This window comes from Otolemur garnettii, unplaced genomic scaffold (genome assembly GCF_000181295.1).
Source record: "Otolemur garnettii isolate 467f Iridium unplaced genomic scaffold, OtoGar3 scaffold00095, whole genome shotgun sequence".
Lineage (NCBI taxonomy): Eukaryota > Metazoa > Chordata > Mammalia > Primates > Galagidae > Otolemur > Otolemur garnettii.
In genome coordinates this window covers 2,002,424-2,018,973 of record NW_003852490.1, presented here as the reverse complement: position 1 = coordinate 2,018,973, position 16,550 = coordinate 2,002,424, and the positions used below count along the sequence as shown (strand labels likewise).

General features: G+C 38.6%; 1 protein-coding gene across 1 annotated transcript in view; it reads right to left on the bottom strand.

Moving 5' to 3' along the window:
* Positions 1–11,313, bottom strand: part of CDKL4 (cyclin dependent kinase like 4) — a 63,716-nt gene extending 52,403 nt beyond the window's left edge. The window contains exons 1-2 of the mRNA XM_023516668.1: positions 11,146–11,313; positions 6,891–7,012 (exon numbers count right to left, since the gene is read on the bottom strand). Of these exons, the coding sequence (XP_023372436.1) occupies positions 6,891–7,012; positions 11,146–11,313 (290 nt within the window). The remainder of the gene's footprint in view (positions 1–6,890; positions 7,013–11,145) is intronic.
* Positions 11,314–16,550: the final 5,237 nt, after the last annotated feature.

Sequence of the window (16,550 nt, the reverse complement as noted above, 5' to 3'; positions counted from 1 at the left end):
TATAGCACACCTCTTGGGTGCAGGACATAATTCTAAGAGGGACTTTATCTAACAAATGCAATCAGCATAACCTAACTCTTTGTACCCTCAATGAATCCCAAACAATAAAAAAAATTAAAAATATAAAATTAATTTGAGAAGATTTAACATCTCTATATTGCAAAGGTTTCTTTTTAAAATTTTTTTATTTTAACTTTGTTCAAATTAATATGAGGGTACAATATTTAGGTTACATTGTTCTCACTTCCAGGGTAAAGTTCCATTTGTAGAAGAGCCCCTCACCCAGGGGTATTGCAAAGGTTTCTATTTCAGAATATGAAATATTCTAAACTTATTTCAGTTTCTATGGGCCTTTAATTAAAGTGTCAGAACTTTTTAATATAGTCTCTGCACTTTATTACTTTCACATTCTTAGATTTTTGCAGGTTCATTGCTGTTTTAATTTTTTTTAATTGTTTGGGATTCATTGAGGGTACCAAGAATTAGGTTACACTGATTGCATTTGTTAGGTAAAGTCCCTCTTAGAATTGTGTCCCACCCACAAGAGGTGTGCCGTACACCAGGACCCTCCATCCCCCTCCATCCCCCTCCCTTCTCCGCTTTCTCTGCTCTAATGTATTTCTCAATCCTTCCAATTCACTGTCACCCTCCACCAACCCACACCCATCATGTTATGGGAAATATTCTACAACCAGCTAACCAAGGAGAAAATTCAAGCCTAATTTATCAATGTACATGATGTGTTATCACCAGACAGATGTACACAGCTACAGTTTTATAAATCCCAGGAGTAGTTTTATAACACTATAATCATTTAATCTGACTCTTCATTACATTTGAAACTTCTCGATGGCAGGATTATTCCACCATATGTAGCATAATGACAATTTAGGGAAATCTATCCTGTTGGCAAGGGTGATGCTTCCTATCATGTTCCCTTTAATAACTTACCTATTGGATTTGGTAGAAGAGAAATTGATCTCAGAGAATGAGAACACATGATTTTAAGTTTGGCCAGATGATGCTCACTGTAGTTGTTCCTACACGTCATTTCTTTACTGGAGCAAATTCAACACAGTTCCAGTAATTCGTATGCAGCTCTTGATCTCACATTTTGTTTTTCTCTATCTACTACGTAGAGAACACTGGAAGCTTTTGTCCAGGAGGGGAGGCCATGCACTTTTAATTGTTCTTTATGCTATAACTTCGTCCTTGGGACCCATCATTATCTCACCATCCCACAGCTCATCCTGCCTCCACTACCTTATGCCTGCAAACTATTTATTTCCCCTGATAGAGAACGGGTCCAAAAGGCTTGGTATGTGTGCTATTTAGTTGTTTATCGCTGTTTGCTTGTCACTAGATTTAGACCTTTAATAACACTCTCTTGACTGTTATTTAAGTAGATTTTAGGAGGGGGGTAAAAGTGGATGAATGTTTTAAATTAAACATTGTTATCAACAAGTACGTGACATTTTATAAAAAGAGTGGGGTATTCTAGATTGTTCCTATTTGCATTCGCCTATGTGGATCCAAGTCTCAGGGCTGACTTAAATTGCGGCTCCATGCTGGCATGGCTAACTACACTTGTGAAACTTAAAGGAGTGGGAAGTAGGGTAGTTCCGAGATGGCAATGCTAAATACATACTCAGCCTTGGAGTTGCTTGAACATGCCATACTCTTTCTTGTGCCTGTTGGCCGCCGCCTCCCCCTTTTCAAAGTCTCAGCCTAAATGTTGCCGTCTCTGCAGCATCTTGCCTGATTTCCCAGAGCCAGCAGAAGCTGGAGCTGCTTCTCATGTGTATTTTTGGCATCAACATTAACCCAACCAGCCTGACCATTTGTAATTGTTCCTTGGAATACCTGCCTTTTCATTAGATTTTAAGCTTCTTGAGGGCAAGGTTGTGCCCTTTTGTCTAGGTATCCTCCGTACCAGTGTAAAGGCTCAGTAAGATAGTCTTTGAGTGAATGAGTGAAAGAATGCTAGGCACTGAGGACAAAGCTATTAAGATACATTAGATATGAATTGTGCTATTAAAAACTTACACTCTGGTGAGAGTACGCATATAAAAACAAATAAAGTAGTAAGTACCAGGTACTATAACAGGGACAAAAATAAAACTCCATGGAGATTCAAAGGAGGGAAGCAATTCCACCCAGATGAAGGAATCTTGGGGATATTAAGATTATTATCGAGGAGCTCATATTTTAAAGATTATGGGAGAGAAAGAAAAAGTAAAAACGGTTAGAATACTGGTTCTCAGCCTTCCTAATGCTGTGACCTTTTAATCCTTTTAATACAGTTCCTCATGTTGTGGTGACCCCCAACCATAAAACTATTTTTGTTGTTACTTCGTAACTGTAATTTTGCTACTGTTACGAATCGTAATGTAAATATCTGATATGCAGGATGTATTTTCCCTGGTCGCGACCCACAGGTTGAGAACTGCTGCTCTGGGCTAAAGAAAGAAGGGCCCGAGCTACGTCTCCATCAGGAAGAGGCCTATGGGACAGACAGCAGAGAGAAAGAGGCTCGGTTCAGTTAATCTCGTGTGTGTATTGTGTGTTTGGTTTCAGGGCCTGGAACAGTACCCATGAAGTAAGCATAAATTTCTAACTTAGTGAAATGTATGTTTATTTATAGAATGGCTAAACACATCTATCCTCTATCAGGGGTCCTCAAACTTTTTAAACAGGGAGCCCGTTCACTGTCCTTCAGACCGTGGGAGGGCTGGACTGCAGGCCCAGGGATGAGTCGGCTGCTAAGCAGGACAGGCAGAGGCAACAAAAACACCTGGCAGGCCAGATGAATGTCCTTGGTGGGCCGCACGTGGTCCGCAGGCTGTAGTTTGAGGATGCTTGCAACGTATAACACCCTTTTTAGCTCCTAGTGAAGTTGAACTATGAATTAATATGACATTTTAGCTGTGTTTTATATTAATTTTTATTTTAAAAGTAATATGTGTATATTCACAGAATTTTGGGAAAACTAAAAATAAAATAGTTTTTTTTTGACACAGAGTCTCACTCTGTCACTCTGGGTAGAGTGCTGGCACATCATCATAGCTTACTGCAACCTCAAGCTCTTGGGCTCAAGCCATCCTCATGCTTCAGCTTCCCAAGTAGCTGGGATTACAGGTGCCAGCCACAATGTCCCGCTAGGTTTTTTCTATTTTGTTTATTAGAGACAGAATCTTGCTCTCACTAAGGCTGGTCTCCAACTCCTAAGCTCAAGAAATCTGCCCATCTAGGCCTCCCAGAGTGCTGGAATTAACCGATGTGAGCCACTGCGCTTGGCCAATTTGTTTTTTTTTTTTTTTTGCAGTTTTTGGCTGGGGCTGGGTTTGAATCCGTCACCTCCCACGTATGGGACTGGACTCCTTTGAGCCATAGGTGCTGCCCCCAAATAAATTTTTGATTCCACTTTACATTCTACTATGTGGCCTCATTTTTTCACGTACCGTGTCATAGACATTTCCCCAGAAAATTAACTGTTCTTCTCCTGCACGCTTTCTAATGGATTCTTTTGGCTGTACCAAAATAAATGGCACCAACTCTTTACTATTGGAAAATTAGGTCAGTCCCAATATTTTTGTTATAAATGACATGTTGAACATTCTTTTGTATAACTTTTTGCCCCTATCTATTTTCTTGCTATAAATTTCTCTATGTGGATTTTCTTGGTCAAAGGATAAAAACGGTTTAAAAATATTTCAGACATTTTATCAAACTGCCCTTCTAATTACACGCTCTCTAGATGTGAATGAGGTCTGATCCCTGACTATTAATGACACTAAGTATATTGATTTTTGAAAAATATTTGGCATACTTCATTGGTGAGAAATGATAACTTATTTAAAACATTTGAACTTCTTGATTAAGGGAGCATAAACCTGTGTCCTTAGCTGGATTTGGCATTTCCCCTCACTGTTCTAATGACTTGCGGTTTCAGGTCCTTGGGAAGGTAAGTTCTGTGGGGTTGGGCTCCCTCTTTGTGTGTTTTTTCCTTGCTGGATCCTGAGGCTTGGCCCCTGGCCAGGTGCATAGTATGTGTTCATCAAAGTTTTTTTTGATGAATATCTTTTCTATTTGGGTGTTGGTCTTTTTAAAAAAGAATTAGCTGTAAAACCTGCATATGCAGCTATGAAATTTATTCATTTTGGCAAATTAGTTTGCTCAATTTTCCTTTTTTTTTTTTTTTTAACTTTTGCGGATGGTACTTTTTTTGTCAAAGGGAGTCTCTAAAACTATCATGATTTAATACTTGGCAATTAAAGACCTCCTCCAGTTTTTTATTTCTTCTTTTTCTGCTTTTTAAAAAATTTCTTTGCTGGTTATAGTGGCTCATGCCTGCAATACTAGCACTTTGGAAGACTGAGGCAAGAGGATCCCTTAAACTCAGGGATTTGAGTCTGAGACCAGCCAAAGTAACATTGAGAACCCAACTCTACTAAAAATAGAAAAACTAGCCAGGCTTTGTGGTGGGTGCCTATAGTCACAGCTACTTGGGAAGCTGAGGCAGAAGGATCACTTGAACCCAGGCACTTGAGGTTGCTGTGAGCTATGATGACACTATGGCACTCTAGCCTGGGCACAATGAGACTCTGTCTCAAAAATAAAAAAGGAAAATGTCATGATTTAGTCTTTTTCAAGTTTCAAAGAAAAAAGAATTGGTATGATAGACTTGAATAGAACCAACCTACCCAAATAGAACCATCCTGCCCAGGAAAAAATGAGTACATGAATGTCCCACCCAGGAAAGAGTGAATGCGCAATCCCTGCCCCTCCCACCCTGTAAGTTCCCATCCATCTTAATTAAGGTGACCAGACATTCTGCATTTGGTGGGACAGTCTCAATTTTTAACAATTTGTCCTGTGTCCTGCGGCGTTTTAAAAAAGACCCGATTTTTGGAAAGAATGCATGACAAGCTAGGGAACACGGGAGAACAGGAAGGGAATATATGGTTTTCGGCTGCCATGTGGCTATTTAGCCAGGATATGTGTTTTATATTATTTTTGTTAATTTTATAATGTTAAACTTTAATAGTAACAAATAATTGTTGAGAACTGATTACCGAGAACTGCTTATCAAAGTTTGCATTGTTGTCAGGCCCCGCCCCCCCCCAATGGTGTCCTGCTTTACCAATGTTAAAATCTGGTCACCTTAACTAGGTGCTGACTTAATCCATGTGCTGACTTCCTTCTTGAACTCAGCTCAGTCGCACCAGAGTGGAATAAAGGCTGCTATTAGCCACATAGAACTTGGACTCTGATTCCTTTTGTTCACGTTTCAGAATAATCTTTTATTTTCAGTCTTTGACCTCTCAGTATTCTGATTAGAATTTTTTATAATAAATAAATAAAGGCTTGGCGCCCATAGCTCAGTGGGTAGGGCACCAGCCACATGCACCCTGGGGCTGGTGGATTCGAACACAGCCAGAGCCTGCTAAACAACAATGACAACAACAACAAAAATAGCTGGGTGTTGTAGCAGGGGCCTGTAGTCCCAGCTACTTGAGAGGCTAAGGCAAGAGAATTGCTTATGCCCAAAAGTTTGAGGTTGCTGTGAGCTGTGATGCCACAGTACTCTATGGAGGGTGACGTAGTGAAACAGTCTCAAAAAAAAATTAAAATTAAAATAAATAAATTAATTAATTAAAGTGGTAATATTTTTACAATAAGGAATATATACATCCAGAAATATGTATTCATTTAAATAAAATCCTTTAGGTAACTCAGTTAAGTTTTATAGTTGTCTTATGTAGAATCTGAGCAATTCTTTTTATCTGTAATACTAACCTCTTTTTGTTACAGTTAATATTTGAATGGGATTTCCCTCCACTAGATTTTCCAAAGTGTTGATTGGTAATTGCTATTTTTTAAAGTATAATAGTATGGGGGTCACTATCATGAATTCCATTAGTTTGAACAACTCTTTACGTCAGTTGTTTTTCAACCCTTTTTTTTTAATCTCACAGCATATTTGAACCTATAGTTAAACTTCTGTGGCACATTTAAATAATTTTGATTAAAAAAAAGTAAGAAAAGGAATATACTTACTCTGCTTTGAACTTTTTGAAAATAATTTTATTAATGATCTTTAGAAATTTTTCAAGGCCTACCTACCTAAGCTACTCTCATGGCACGCCAGTGTGCTGTGGCATACTGGTTGAAAATCACTGCTTTAGGTAATTCTCCTAGATTTTGTAGAATAATACCATGCAAAGAACAATTTTATCTCATTTCCAAAAGCTGTATCATTTTACTTATTTTTCTTATTGTGTTACACTGGCTAGAGCGCTAAGAACAATGTTAAATTATAATGGTGGTAAGTGACATCCTTGTCCTGTTTCTTATTTTCCTGGAAGTTCCCTTAGTGTTTTACCATTGAGTGTAAAATTGGCTGTTGATTTAAAGGGCTATGAGTGCATGTGTGTGTGTGCACGTGTGTTAAGAAACTATTATTTTAATCCTATTTACTAAGATTTTTTAAAAAAAATGATCAGGACAAGATATTGCATTTATCAACATTTCAAATTTTCAAGTTTTATCAATCTTTTTTTTATCCTTTAATTTATTAGTGAATTATATGAATACATTTCCTAATATTGAATCATGGCTTATTCCTTAAATTCAGATAATCCAATATTTAAGTCAGCCTCAAAATGCAACAAGATCTATATTTGCAATAGATTTGTCTTCCTAACTAGAATTCCTCTAGGTAAATCTTTATTTGCCCTTTGGGCACACCCTGACACTGGGGAGGGGTAGCCAGAGGCATCAGGTAGAAAAGGGAAGTATGGCCGGGATTTGAAATTTGCCACAGTTAATTCCACATATAATAAAACTGAGAACTGGCCAAACACAACTATAGTTTCTGGATTACTTACCCATCTGGGTTTCTTTCCAGTTCATTTAAAAGTGTATGATCACAGTATTCGAAAACTAAATGCATTTTCCTTTTTCTCCTGAACACCTCAATGAGGTTCACAAGGTTTGGGTGTTTTAATTGCTGTGAAGGAATTGAAATAGAAAGTAGACAAAAATTTAGTATCTGTTTCTAGTAACAGTGTCTCCCCAGACCCCTTACAATTTTAAGAAGGCAAGGCTTGCTGTGTGCTTCTCTTGTGGAGAAGTTTATTACGGTTACTCATAACAGAAACTGTTCTTAGCAAGAATCATAAAAACTTAAAGTTGGAAGCAATTTAAGAATTCATCAAAAGTACTTATAATAGATGCTTGAATCTCTCTGGTGATAGCCAATAAAGCACACAACTTAAAATATAATCATTAAAACAGAAAATAGTTTATGCATTTCATGAAGACTCTAAATATCCAAGTCATAAATTAAACTTTAATTTTTTTTTTTTTGTAGTTTTTGGCCAAGGCTAGGTTTGAACCCTCCACCTCCGGTATATGAGGCCAGCACCCTACTCCTTTGAGCCACAGGAGTTGCCCTAAAGATAATTTTTTTTTGTAGTTTTTATTAAACTTTAAATTAAAATAAAAAATTAAGGCAATAGAACGATTGCATAAAGGCTATAAATATCACTAGTACTCACTTAGGTTGCATGTTACCATGGATCGAATGTAAATATTAGCTAGATTGACACTCAGCTGGATTCTAGTGCTGGCTCTCATCAGGACTAGATCTCAATCCTTACATCTGATTAAACTGCCCATTCTAGGAGTCTCTACAGTTAGTCTGTGTTTTAAATTTATTTGTTGTATTTTCAGCTCTGTTATTTGATTCTATTGTTCTTTCTTAGGCTTATACTTAGATGTTTTATGTGTTCAGTTCTATTCCCAGATCAAAGCGCTTTATAAGAGCTTCTGTTCAATACTGTAAAACCAAAGAACAATGCTGATCAAGTAAGACAGTCTATCGCTAGAGTCACTATGTAAGTTTACCATCCAAACCAGGGCAATAGGTATAAACCAGGACTATCTCAGACAAAGCAGCACAGGTGGTCACTCTGTCTCTGACTAGGGTGACCATACGGTTTAGCATATGCACCAGGACATTTTTGAAAGGGGATGTGAACCTGATAGGACACTGGGACAAAAACCATAAAGCAGGGCTGTGCTGGGCAAACCAGGATAGATATCTGATTACTCCTATTCCCAACTCATCGTCCCTGTTGTTTTCCGATGTAGTAGACCAATCAGCTTTCCCAATCCTATACCACTCACTCAGAAAGATAAAGAGAACACAGTATTTCGTATATAGTGGAAACTCAACAAGTATTTTGCAGGAGTTCAGCATCTATAAGCATGGCTTGAGTAAAGAATACCATCCTACAACTATGTGCCTTCTGGTCAATAGTTTGAGGGAAAAAAATCCATTGTACATTAAAAATATGCCCAGGCTGAGGAGGGAGGACTGTTGAACCTAGGAGCTCAGGACCTGCCAGGGCAACATAGTAAGATTCCGTCTCTTAAAAAAAAAGGAAAAGATATTCCAAGAGCACGGAACCAATTTACTTTCTATGCGCTTCACTGCCTAAAAGAGCAGCAAGGCGCAGAGCGGATGAGCCAGGTCATACAGAAAGCCAGCTGCTTTGTGCTGCCACCAAACCGCAGTAAAGACGCAAAGCAGGGTCCCTTTCAGGGGCACCTGGGGGAGTCACAGGGGCTACCCATTCAGGCAATTCCACAGCTTAACCTGGTCAAATCTCCTTTCTCTGAGTAAGCCAGCAATTTGTATCTCCTTTCCAAATGGAGTTAGCTTCACCCAGAAAAATAGTGACTTGCCAAAAGTAAAACAGGCAGTAAGGATGGGAGGCAAATCAAATTTAAAGAAGAGGAGTATATGGAGACGGTACGCCCGATTCATCACGGAAGGAGGCTGTTCATGGCATGCATGCTGCCGCACACCAAGCAAGAAGGACACTGCACTCTGGGAACCATCGCCAGAGACCTGCATGAGAAATCTGGCTACATTTTTACCTTAAAGCTCATTCTCAAATTGAGGCCCTTGCAACCCAGAGGTACAGGCTGAGCATTAATTTTATCTGAAGACTTGGGAGGACAGGCTGAAGGGTACAACCATTATTTTTTTTAGAAAACAGAATTGCCTGGTTCAGATCCTGCCTGTAGCTCCCTTAGTCCACTCACAGATGCCAGAGCCGGCTGGCTGGCTTGAGCCCTCTGCTGGCTAAGAGACAACAGTAAGCTGTTTCTTCTTTCTTTTTCTTTCTTTCTTTCTTTTTTTTTTAATCATGACGTTTGTGTTCCTGAAAATCCTTGTGCATCATGCCATATCATATCATATTTATTTATTTTTAGAGATAGGATCTTGCTCTGTCATCCAGGATAGAGTGCAGTGGCATGATCATAGTTCACTGCAACCTTGAACCCCTGGGCTCAGGCAATCCCTGCCTCAGCCTCCCATACAGTTGGGACTACAGTCACATATTTCCAGCTAATCATTTATTTTTTTGTAGATACAGGTGTCTCACTGTGTTGCCCAGGTTGGTCTTAAACTCCTGGGCTCCAGCGACCTTCCCACCTCAGCCTCCCAAAGTGTTGGGATTACAAATGTGAGCCACCATACCTGGCCTCAAATTATATTTTAAACAAAACACCAGAATGTATTATTTGAGAAAACCTACTGCAGATGATATTTGAAAGAAAGAGATACTATAATTGCTATAGATAATTATTATACCCCTACACAAACTAGATTTTTGGGTTTCTTAAAAAAACAGATCACATGTCAAAGTGAAGGTCTGCTGTCCCGGAGAAAATCACAAAGCCTTTTTTTTTTTTTTTTAAGATAGAGTCTCACCTTTGGTAGAGTGCTGTGACATCACAGCTCATAGCAACCTCCAACTCTTGGGCTAAAGCGATTCTCTTGCCTCAGCCTCCCAAGTAGCTGGGACTACAGGTACCCACCACAACACCCAGATATTTTTTGGTTGTATTTGTCATTGTTGTTTGGCAGGCCCGGGTGGGTTTGAACCTGCCAGCTCCGGTGTATGTGGCTGGAGCCCTCGCTGCTGAGCTACAGGCATTGAGCCAAATCACAAGGTCTTATTACTTAATGTGTGGCCCAGAAACCCTCAGCTTCTGCACTAGCTGGGTACTTCTTAGAATGCAGAATCTCAGGCCCACCCAAGACCACCATTTCAACAAGACCTCCAAGGAATTCCTATGCACATTAACTTTATTTATTTTTATTTTTTTTTGAGACAGAGTCTCACTCTGTCCCCCAGGCTAGAGTGCTGTGGCGTCATAGCTCTCAGCAACCTCAAACTCTTGGGCTCAAATGATCCTCCTGCCTTAGGCTCCCAAGTAGCTGGGCCCACCACAATCCCTGGCTAACTTTTTCTTTCTTTCTTTCTGTTTTTTTAAGAACTAGGGTCTCACTCATGCTCATTCCGGCCTCTAACTCCTGAGCTCAAGCCATCTGCCCCTCCTTGGCCTCCCAGAGTGCTCCAGAGTGCAGATTAACATTTGAGAAGAGCCACCCGTGAGCTCAGTTTCCCCTGTGATAAGGGCACTGGATAAGAAGCATCTCTAAGGTTCCTGATGGTTTTAAAAGTGTGAAGTTTTTAGGAGAAGAAAAATTTAAACTGAGAATTTATAAATCTTACATATCCAATCCTATCAGAGTAAAAATAATAATAATAAAAACCTTAATGTAAAAAATGTATGCATTACTGGGGTGATATTCAGTGCGTCTGGGCACCTGCCATACAATACAGACAAGGACCAAGCAATGTCTGTGTCCAGCTGGGCAATGGCAGTCCTGTGGGACCTGCTGTGTCAGCAGGGGCTCTTTTAGTTGCTGGTTAGTGAGGGGAAGTATTTGGGTGGGGGGATGTCCACAGCAGGGCCAGTGTTGTGGGGGCTTGGGGAGAGCATGAACAATAGGGTCGGAGGACTTAGGGCAGCATGGATTTTCACTAACCAGAACGGCAGTACTTCACTGTAACAATCTATAGCTGTACTTGCAGGTAGCAGAGAAACATCGGAGTGGCCAAAGTCCAAAGTGGGGATCAACTTACTTCCCAAAGTTGCTGACACAAAGGAATTTAAGTCCAATGGGGAAAAGATAACTTTGAATATTCTTTGTACTTTCAGCACACATATTTCACCCAGTACCACGATATTACAGATATATAGAGGAAGTTAACATACCTTCAACATACGGATTTCTCTTAGTGCTATTTTCTTAACAACAGGATCATCTTCAGATTCCACAAATTTTTTAATAGCAACTATTTGTCCAGAGGTTTTGTTTCTGCATTTGAATACAACCCCGTAAGATCCTTCTCCAATCTTAGCTAATTTTTCATATTTTTCCATTATGGTTGAAGTGACTTAAATTGTTATATTGATTGACTTGCAGTGTAATGTCACAGCTGGAAAAGAAGATTGACTTGCCTTAATCAAGCAACTGACAATGTTTTCACAGTTTATATAAAACCCATTTGCCCGGTGTGCCAAAGATTTATTTCCATTGATTAATTTGAGATCCACTTGAAAACATTTGGACATTATTTGTTAGTTTAGTTTAGTCCTCAGTGATCCTTCCAGCTATCACAAAGATTTCATATATTATTTCTGACAACGGGTCTGCATTCACCTCAGTTGAAAAAAAAGAACTTATCCAATCTATTGTTTTCATCAACCTCTATTTGATAATTGAAATATGCTGCTGTAAAATCCATCTGAAGGAGCGTGTCACACTCTTACCCTCTGGAATGTGGTGTTTATCTTTGCCCTTCCAGCCCTCATGACTACCACAAACACTGAGAAGAGTTGTGTAACAAGACTTCATACAAAGAGTTACACTTCCACCTGGTGGCGGAAAGACAAAGACAATGTGGGCTGCTAAACAAAGCAGCCTTTAAAAGCAAGGCAACAAAATCCTCTGAGGGCTTCATTTATTGCTCTTAGCTATTTTTCGGCAGAGGAACAGATCCATAAATTCTTTTTAAAAAAATTTCTTATAGCATAACTGTGTACATTAATGCAATCATGGGGTACAGTGTGCTGTTTTCATACACATTTTGAAATACTCTCATCAAACTGGTTAATATAACCTTTATGTCATTTTCTTAGCTATTGAGTTAAAACGTTCACACTCTGCTTTTAGAAAGAGTCACTTGTACTCTTGTAAGATAAACCACAGAGGTGACCCCACCAATCACCCTCCCTCTCCCCATCCACCCCCTGCCTTCTCCCACCCCCTTCCCATATTCTAAGGCTATAATTAGGTTATGACATTCCTATAAAAGCTACGAATTAGTTTCAAAGTAGGGCTGTGTACATTGGATAATTTTTCTTCCATTCTTGAGATACTTTGCTAAGAAGAACATTTTCCAATTCCATCCATATAAACATGAAAGAGGTAAAATCTCCATCCTTCTTTAGGGCTCCATAGTATTCCATGGTGTACATGTACCACAATTTATTGATCCATTCATGGGTTGATGGGCATTTGGGCTTCTTCCATGACCTAGCAATTATGAATTGGGCTGCAATAAACATTCTGATACAAATATCTTTGTTATAATTCGATTTTTTAATCCATAAATTCTTAACCACCAAGGAAAATAATGATAAAGCACACAAAGAAGTAGGTTCCTCTAATTCTTCATGAATGCTTTTTCATTTTCATGGTGATCTCTATAGAAATACTGGGTTTAACTTTTCTGTCTTGCATCACCCACTCCTGAATTTTTTGGTGACTGGATTACATGTCAAATGATAAATAAGGCCAACATATACACCAGTCTAGGAATGAAAAATACAAAAATTCTAATTAGTCTCAAAAGTCTCATCCCACTTCACTCAGCAGAACTTTGTTAATACATATAATCTAATAATGGCACTTAACATTGTTCTATGCAAATTATATATAATCTGCACAAATGTTCTAATAAGGAAGTGTTATCTTTATCCAGTTATACAGATGAGAAAACTGATACAGAATTAAAACTCATACAGTTTCCAAAGAACATAACTTTAATCCCTATACACCACCTCTCAGTTAATTCAAACGAATGCACAATTTAAAAGAACCACCTTATCCAGTCTTGGTATTAATAAAATGTCAAGTGAAAGAGCCTGTACAATTTCTCATGTTTCAAATCAGTACTTTTTTTTTTTTTTTTTTGAGACCAAGTCTCACTCTATTGCCCCAGTACCGTGTGGTTAGCCTAGTTCATATCAACTCCTGCATTCAGATGATCCTCCTGCCTCAGCTTCTCAAGTAGCTGGGATTACAGGTGCTGGCACAAAACCACCTGGCTAGTTTTTTTTTATTTTAAGTAGAGATAGGTTCTTGCTGTTGCTCAGGTCTTGAACTCCTGAGTTCAAGCAATCCTCCTGCCTCAGCCTCCCAGAGTGGTAGCATTACAGGAGTGATCCATGGCACGTGGCCTGGTCCAGTGGTTCTCAATCTTTCCAATGCCATGGCCCTTTAATATAGTTCCTGTGGGTCGCAACCCACAGGTTGAGAACCACTGGCTTAGTACATATTTTTTTAATTTCATCAATAATTATTCTTTTCCATTTACATATTATCTCAATGGCAAAAGAAACCACTATACACTGTCACTTGCCACTATACAAATGTATAACAGGTAGGGAAGAGTGTTTACCTGTGTAAATGACAATTAACATTCATTTTACTTTACGGTGCCTTTTTTTTTTAGTGGTTTCTACTTCCTGTCTCATTAAAGGGGGGAAATTCAAGCATTATACCCAAGTAACACAGGGAAAATACATCATAGATCCTGTATTGCCTATTGATTATACCATGTTTCTACTTAGGTATTATAATCTTACAGGTATTTAGATATAAGCATGCACACCTTTTGTAATTACAAGTGGTGGAAAAGAAAATAGGAGAAAGTAGGCATTCACTTTAGAAAGTTATTGCCATAAAACTTTAAAGATTTATCAATTTAACCTACTTGGTAAGTACTATGATTACTGAGGGAAACTACAAATATGACAAAGAGCTTAATTATGCAGCTTTAATCTTTGCATTGTTGTCGTTTTTTTTAGAGACAGTCTCACTTTATTGCCCTCGGCAGAGTGCTGTGGCGTCACAGCTCACAGCAACCTCCAGCTCCTGGGCTTAGGTGATTCTCTTGCCTCAGCCTCCCAAATAGCTGGGACTACAGGCACCTGCCACAACACCCAGCTATTTTTTGTTGCAGTTTGGCTGGGGCTGGTTCAAACCCACCACCCTTGGTATATGGGGCCGGCACCCTACCTGTGAGCCACAGGTGCCGCCCTGCATTGTTGTCTTATTTTCCTAGGTAGTTGATTTGATCTACTGATCTATGCTTTCTCTTTTTTCCCAGCAGGTTTAATAATGACTGGATTCCTCAGACTAATATTTAGAGCTCTCAGTCATTTCAGCCAAACTACTAAATACAATATAAATCTCCCCAAAATAGTTACTTGGTTGGGTAACCTCTCAATATTATCTGTTTTCTAAACATGTTCATAGAAGGTGAATCTGAAATACAAGCAGGAATTAGACCAAGGCAAGAATTCCACAAAGGAATTTACAGCTCTACTTCCAGTTTACAAAGGACTCTACCAGAGTTTTTAGAAGCAATAATTTCTAATCTCTTACCTGAGATCCAGACCAATTATACAACTGTTTAATGAACACTGTCTATATGATTGGACAAAATCATCTCAAAATTGCTACATTCTAAACAAAATGCCTCTCTTCCTCCTTATCCTCTAGTCTAAATCTACCTAAAATTCACCAATGTGCTCCGCATTACACCTAAATAGCTTTGTGAAGGTACACATGGTGGGGTCTTGGAGGTAGCCAAGGATAATGACTACTGCCTACATCTAGTCTCTTCATAAGTTGCCCACAAAGCAATACAAATCAACCAGAATAAATAAAACCACATAAATCCAATGCATTCGGCATGATAAGAAGAAAGAGGAGTCTACAAACTTAAGTAGAAAAGTGAAGCCCAAATTCTGGAAGAGATCTCTCTTGAGCTTCCACTGTAACCCTTGGCAGAAAGCAAAGATAGGTGTGGGGTGAGATCTGGAAAAACTGTAAGAAAGACAGAAGAGAAAAGTCTAAGATAGACTTAAAATCACCTCCTCTCTCAAAGGGAAAATATATCATAAATGTAAAAATACTGAAAGACTGTCCTGATAGATTACTCTTTAAAATTTAGACTAATTTTGTATAAGAATAGAGAAAGTTATCTTAAAAAGGAATTTCACAAAAAGATACCAGGGGTTGAACTTCAATTATGGTGAAGCGACTGATAAAAGTCTCTTTCTAAAACACAAGTACAAGACTAGGCAAAATTGTCAAAACAAAAACAAAAACAATTTGGGGGCTTTGGAAATCAACCAAAGGCAACAAAACAAACTGAGAAGTATTTGTTTACAATAAGGTGCTAGAACTCCACTTAAGAATAGCTGGAGTCAATGGCTTTTGTGCCTGAGGCTGCTCCTATCCCTCCTCTTCTACCCCCATAACCTAGATCAATGGGTACTATATATTACCAATGTGTACTGGTCATGAAAACCAGCAGCCTTACTCTCAGAGAGGACATGCTCCATAAGGCTCAGAGGCTGAAGACCTGCAACAACATCCTTGTCAGTAAAATTCTTAGAAATTTGGTGAAAAATAAATAGGAAAAAAACCTTCACAGCGTTGCAAGCCTGACAATATGGTTCCAGGTGAGGTAAGCAATAGACTAGACAGAATTTATGGGAAGACCCTGGAAATGATAGATCCAAAGAAGGGCTAGATTAGTTCTCCACACATCTCTGGCTGATTAGAAAATTAGAAGCATGGGCAGGGGAAGACCCAAGAAGGCCTGGAGGAACTTTGAATGTGCTCTAACTCATACATTGATCCACTGGAAGAGGATGAAACATTTATGGCTAGAGGAGTTTATGCATCACACTACCCAAATCATTGGTGACTGCTAAGCTATCCAGACACAGTGATGACTTCTAAAAAAGTCAAGTTAAAAAATTAAAAACTTAACAGAGACATTGGCAGCCACATACAGGTAGACTGCAAAATCAAAAACAAACAAACAAATGAAAAAAAAAAACTCATGCCAAAAGAAATAAAAAAAACCCTAAGTGTAGAAACTCAGAATCCAGAATTGCCATATTACCTAAAACATTCAATTTTCAATAAAAACAACAAAAAATTATGAGACATGCTAAGAAAAAGGAAAATGTGACTGATAGAAAAATAATAAAGTCAATGAAAATTGACTCTGAATGGATCCAGATGTTCGATTTAGCTGATAATGACTTCAAAGCAGCTATTACAATTATGGTCAAACAATTAAGGCAAACTATCAATTATAAGAAGTAAAGAAAAATATGATGGCAATGATTCAACAAAGAGGGTCTATCAATAGGAAAAGAACCAAAATAAAAATTTTAGAGCAAAAATATAAAATAGAAATGAAAAATTCAGTAGATGGGATCAATAGCAACATAGGAGAACACTGGTGAAACAGATCACATAAAATGACCAATATCAAAGAGAGAAAAAGACTGAATATGAAGAAGCCTCA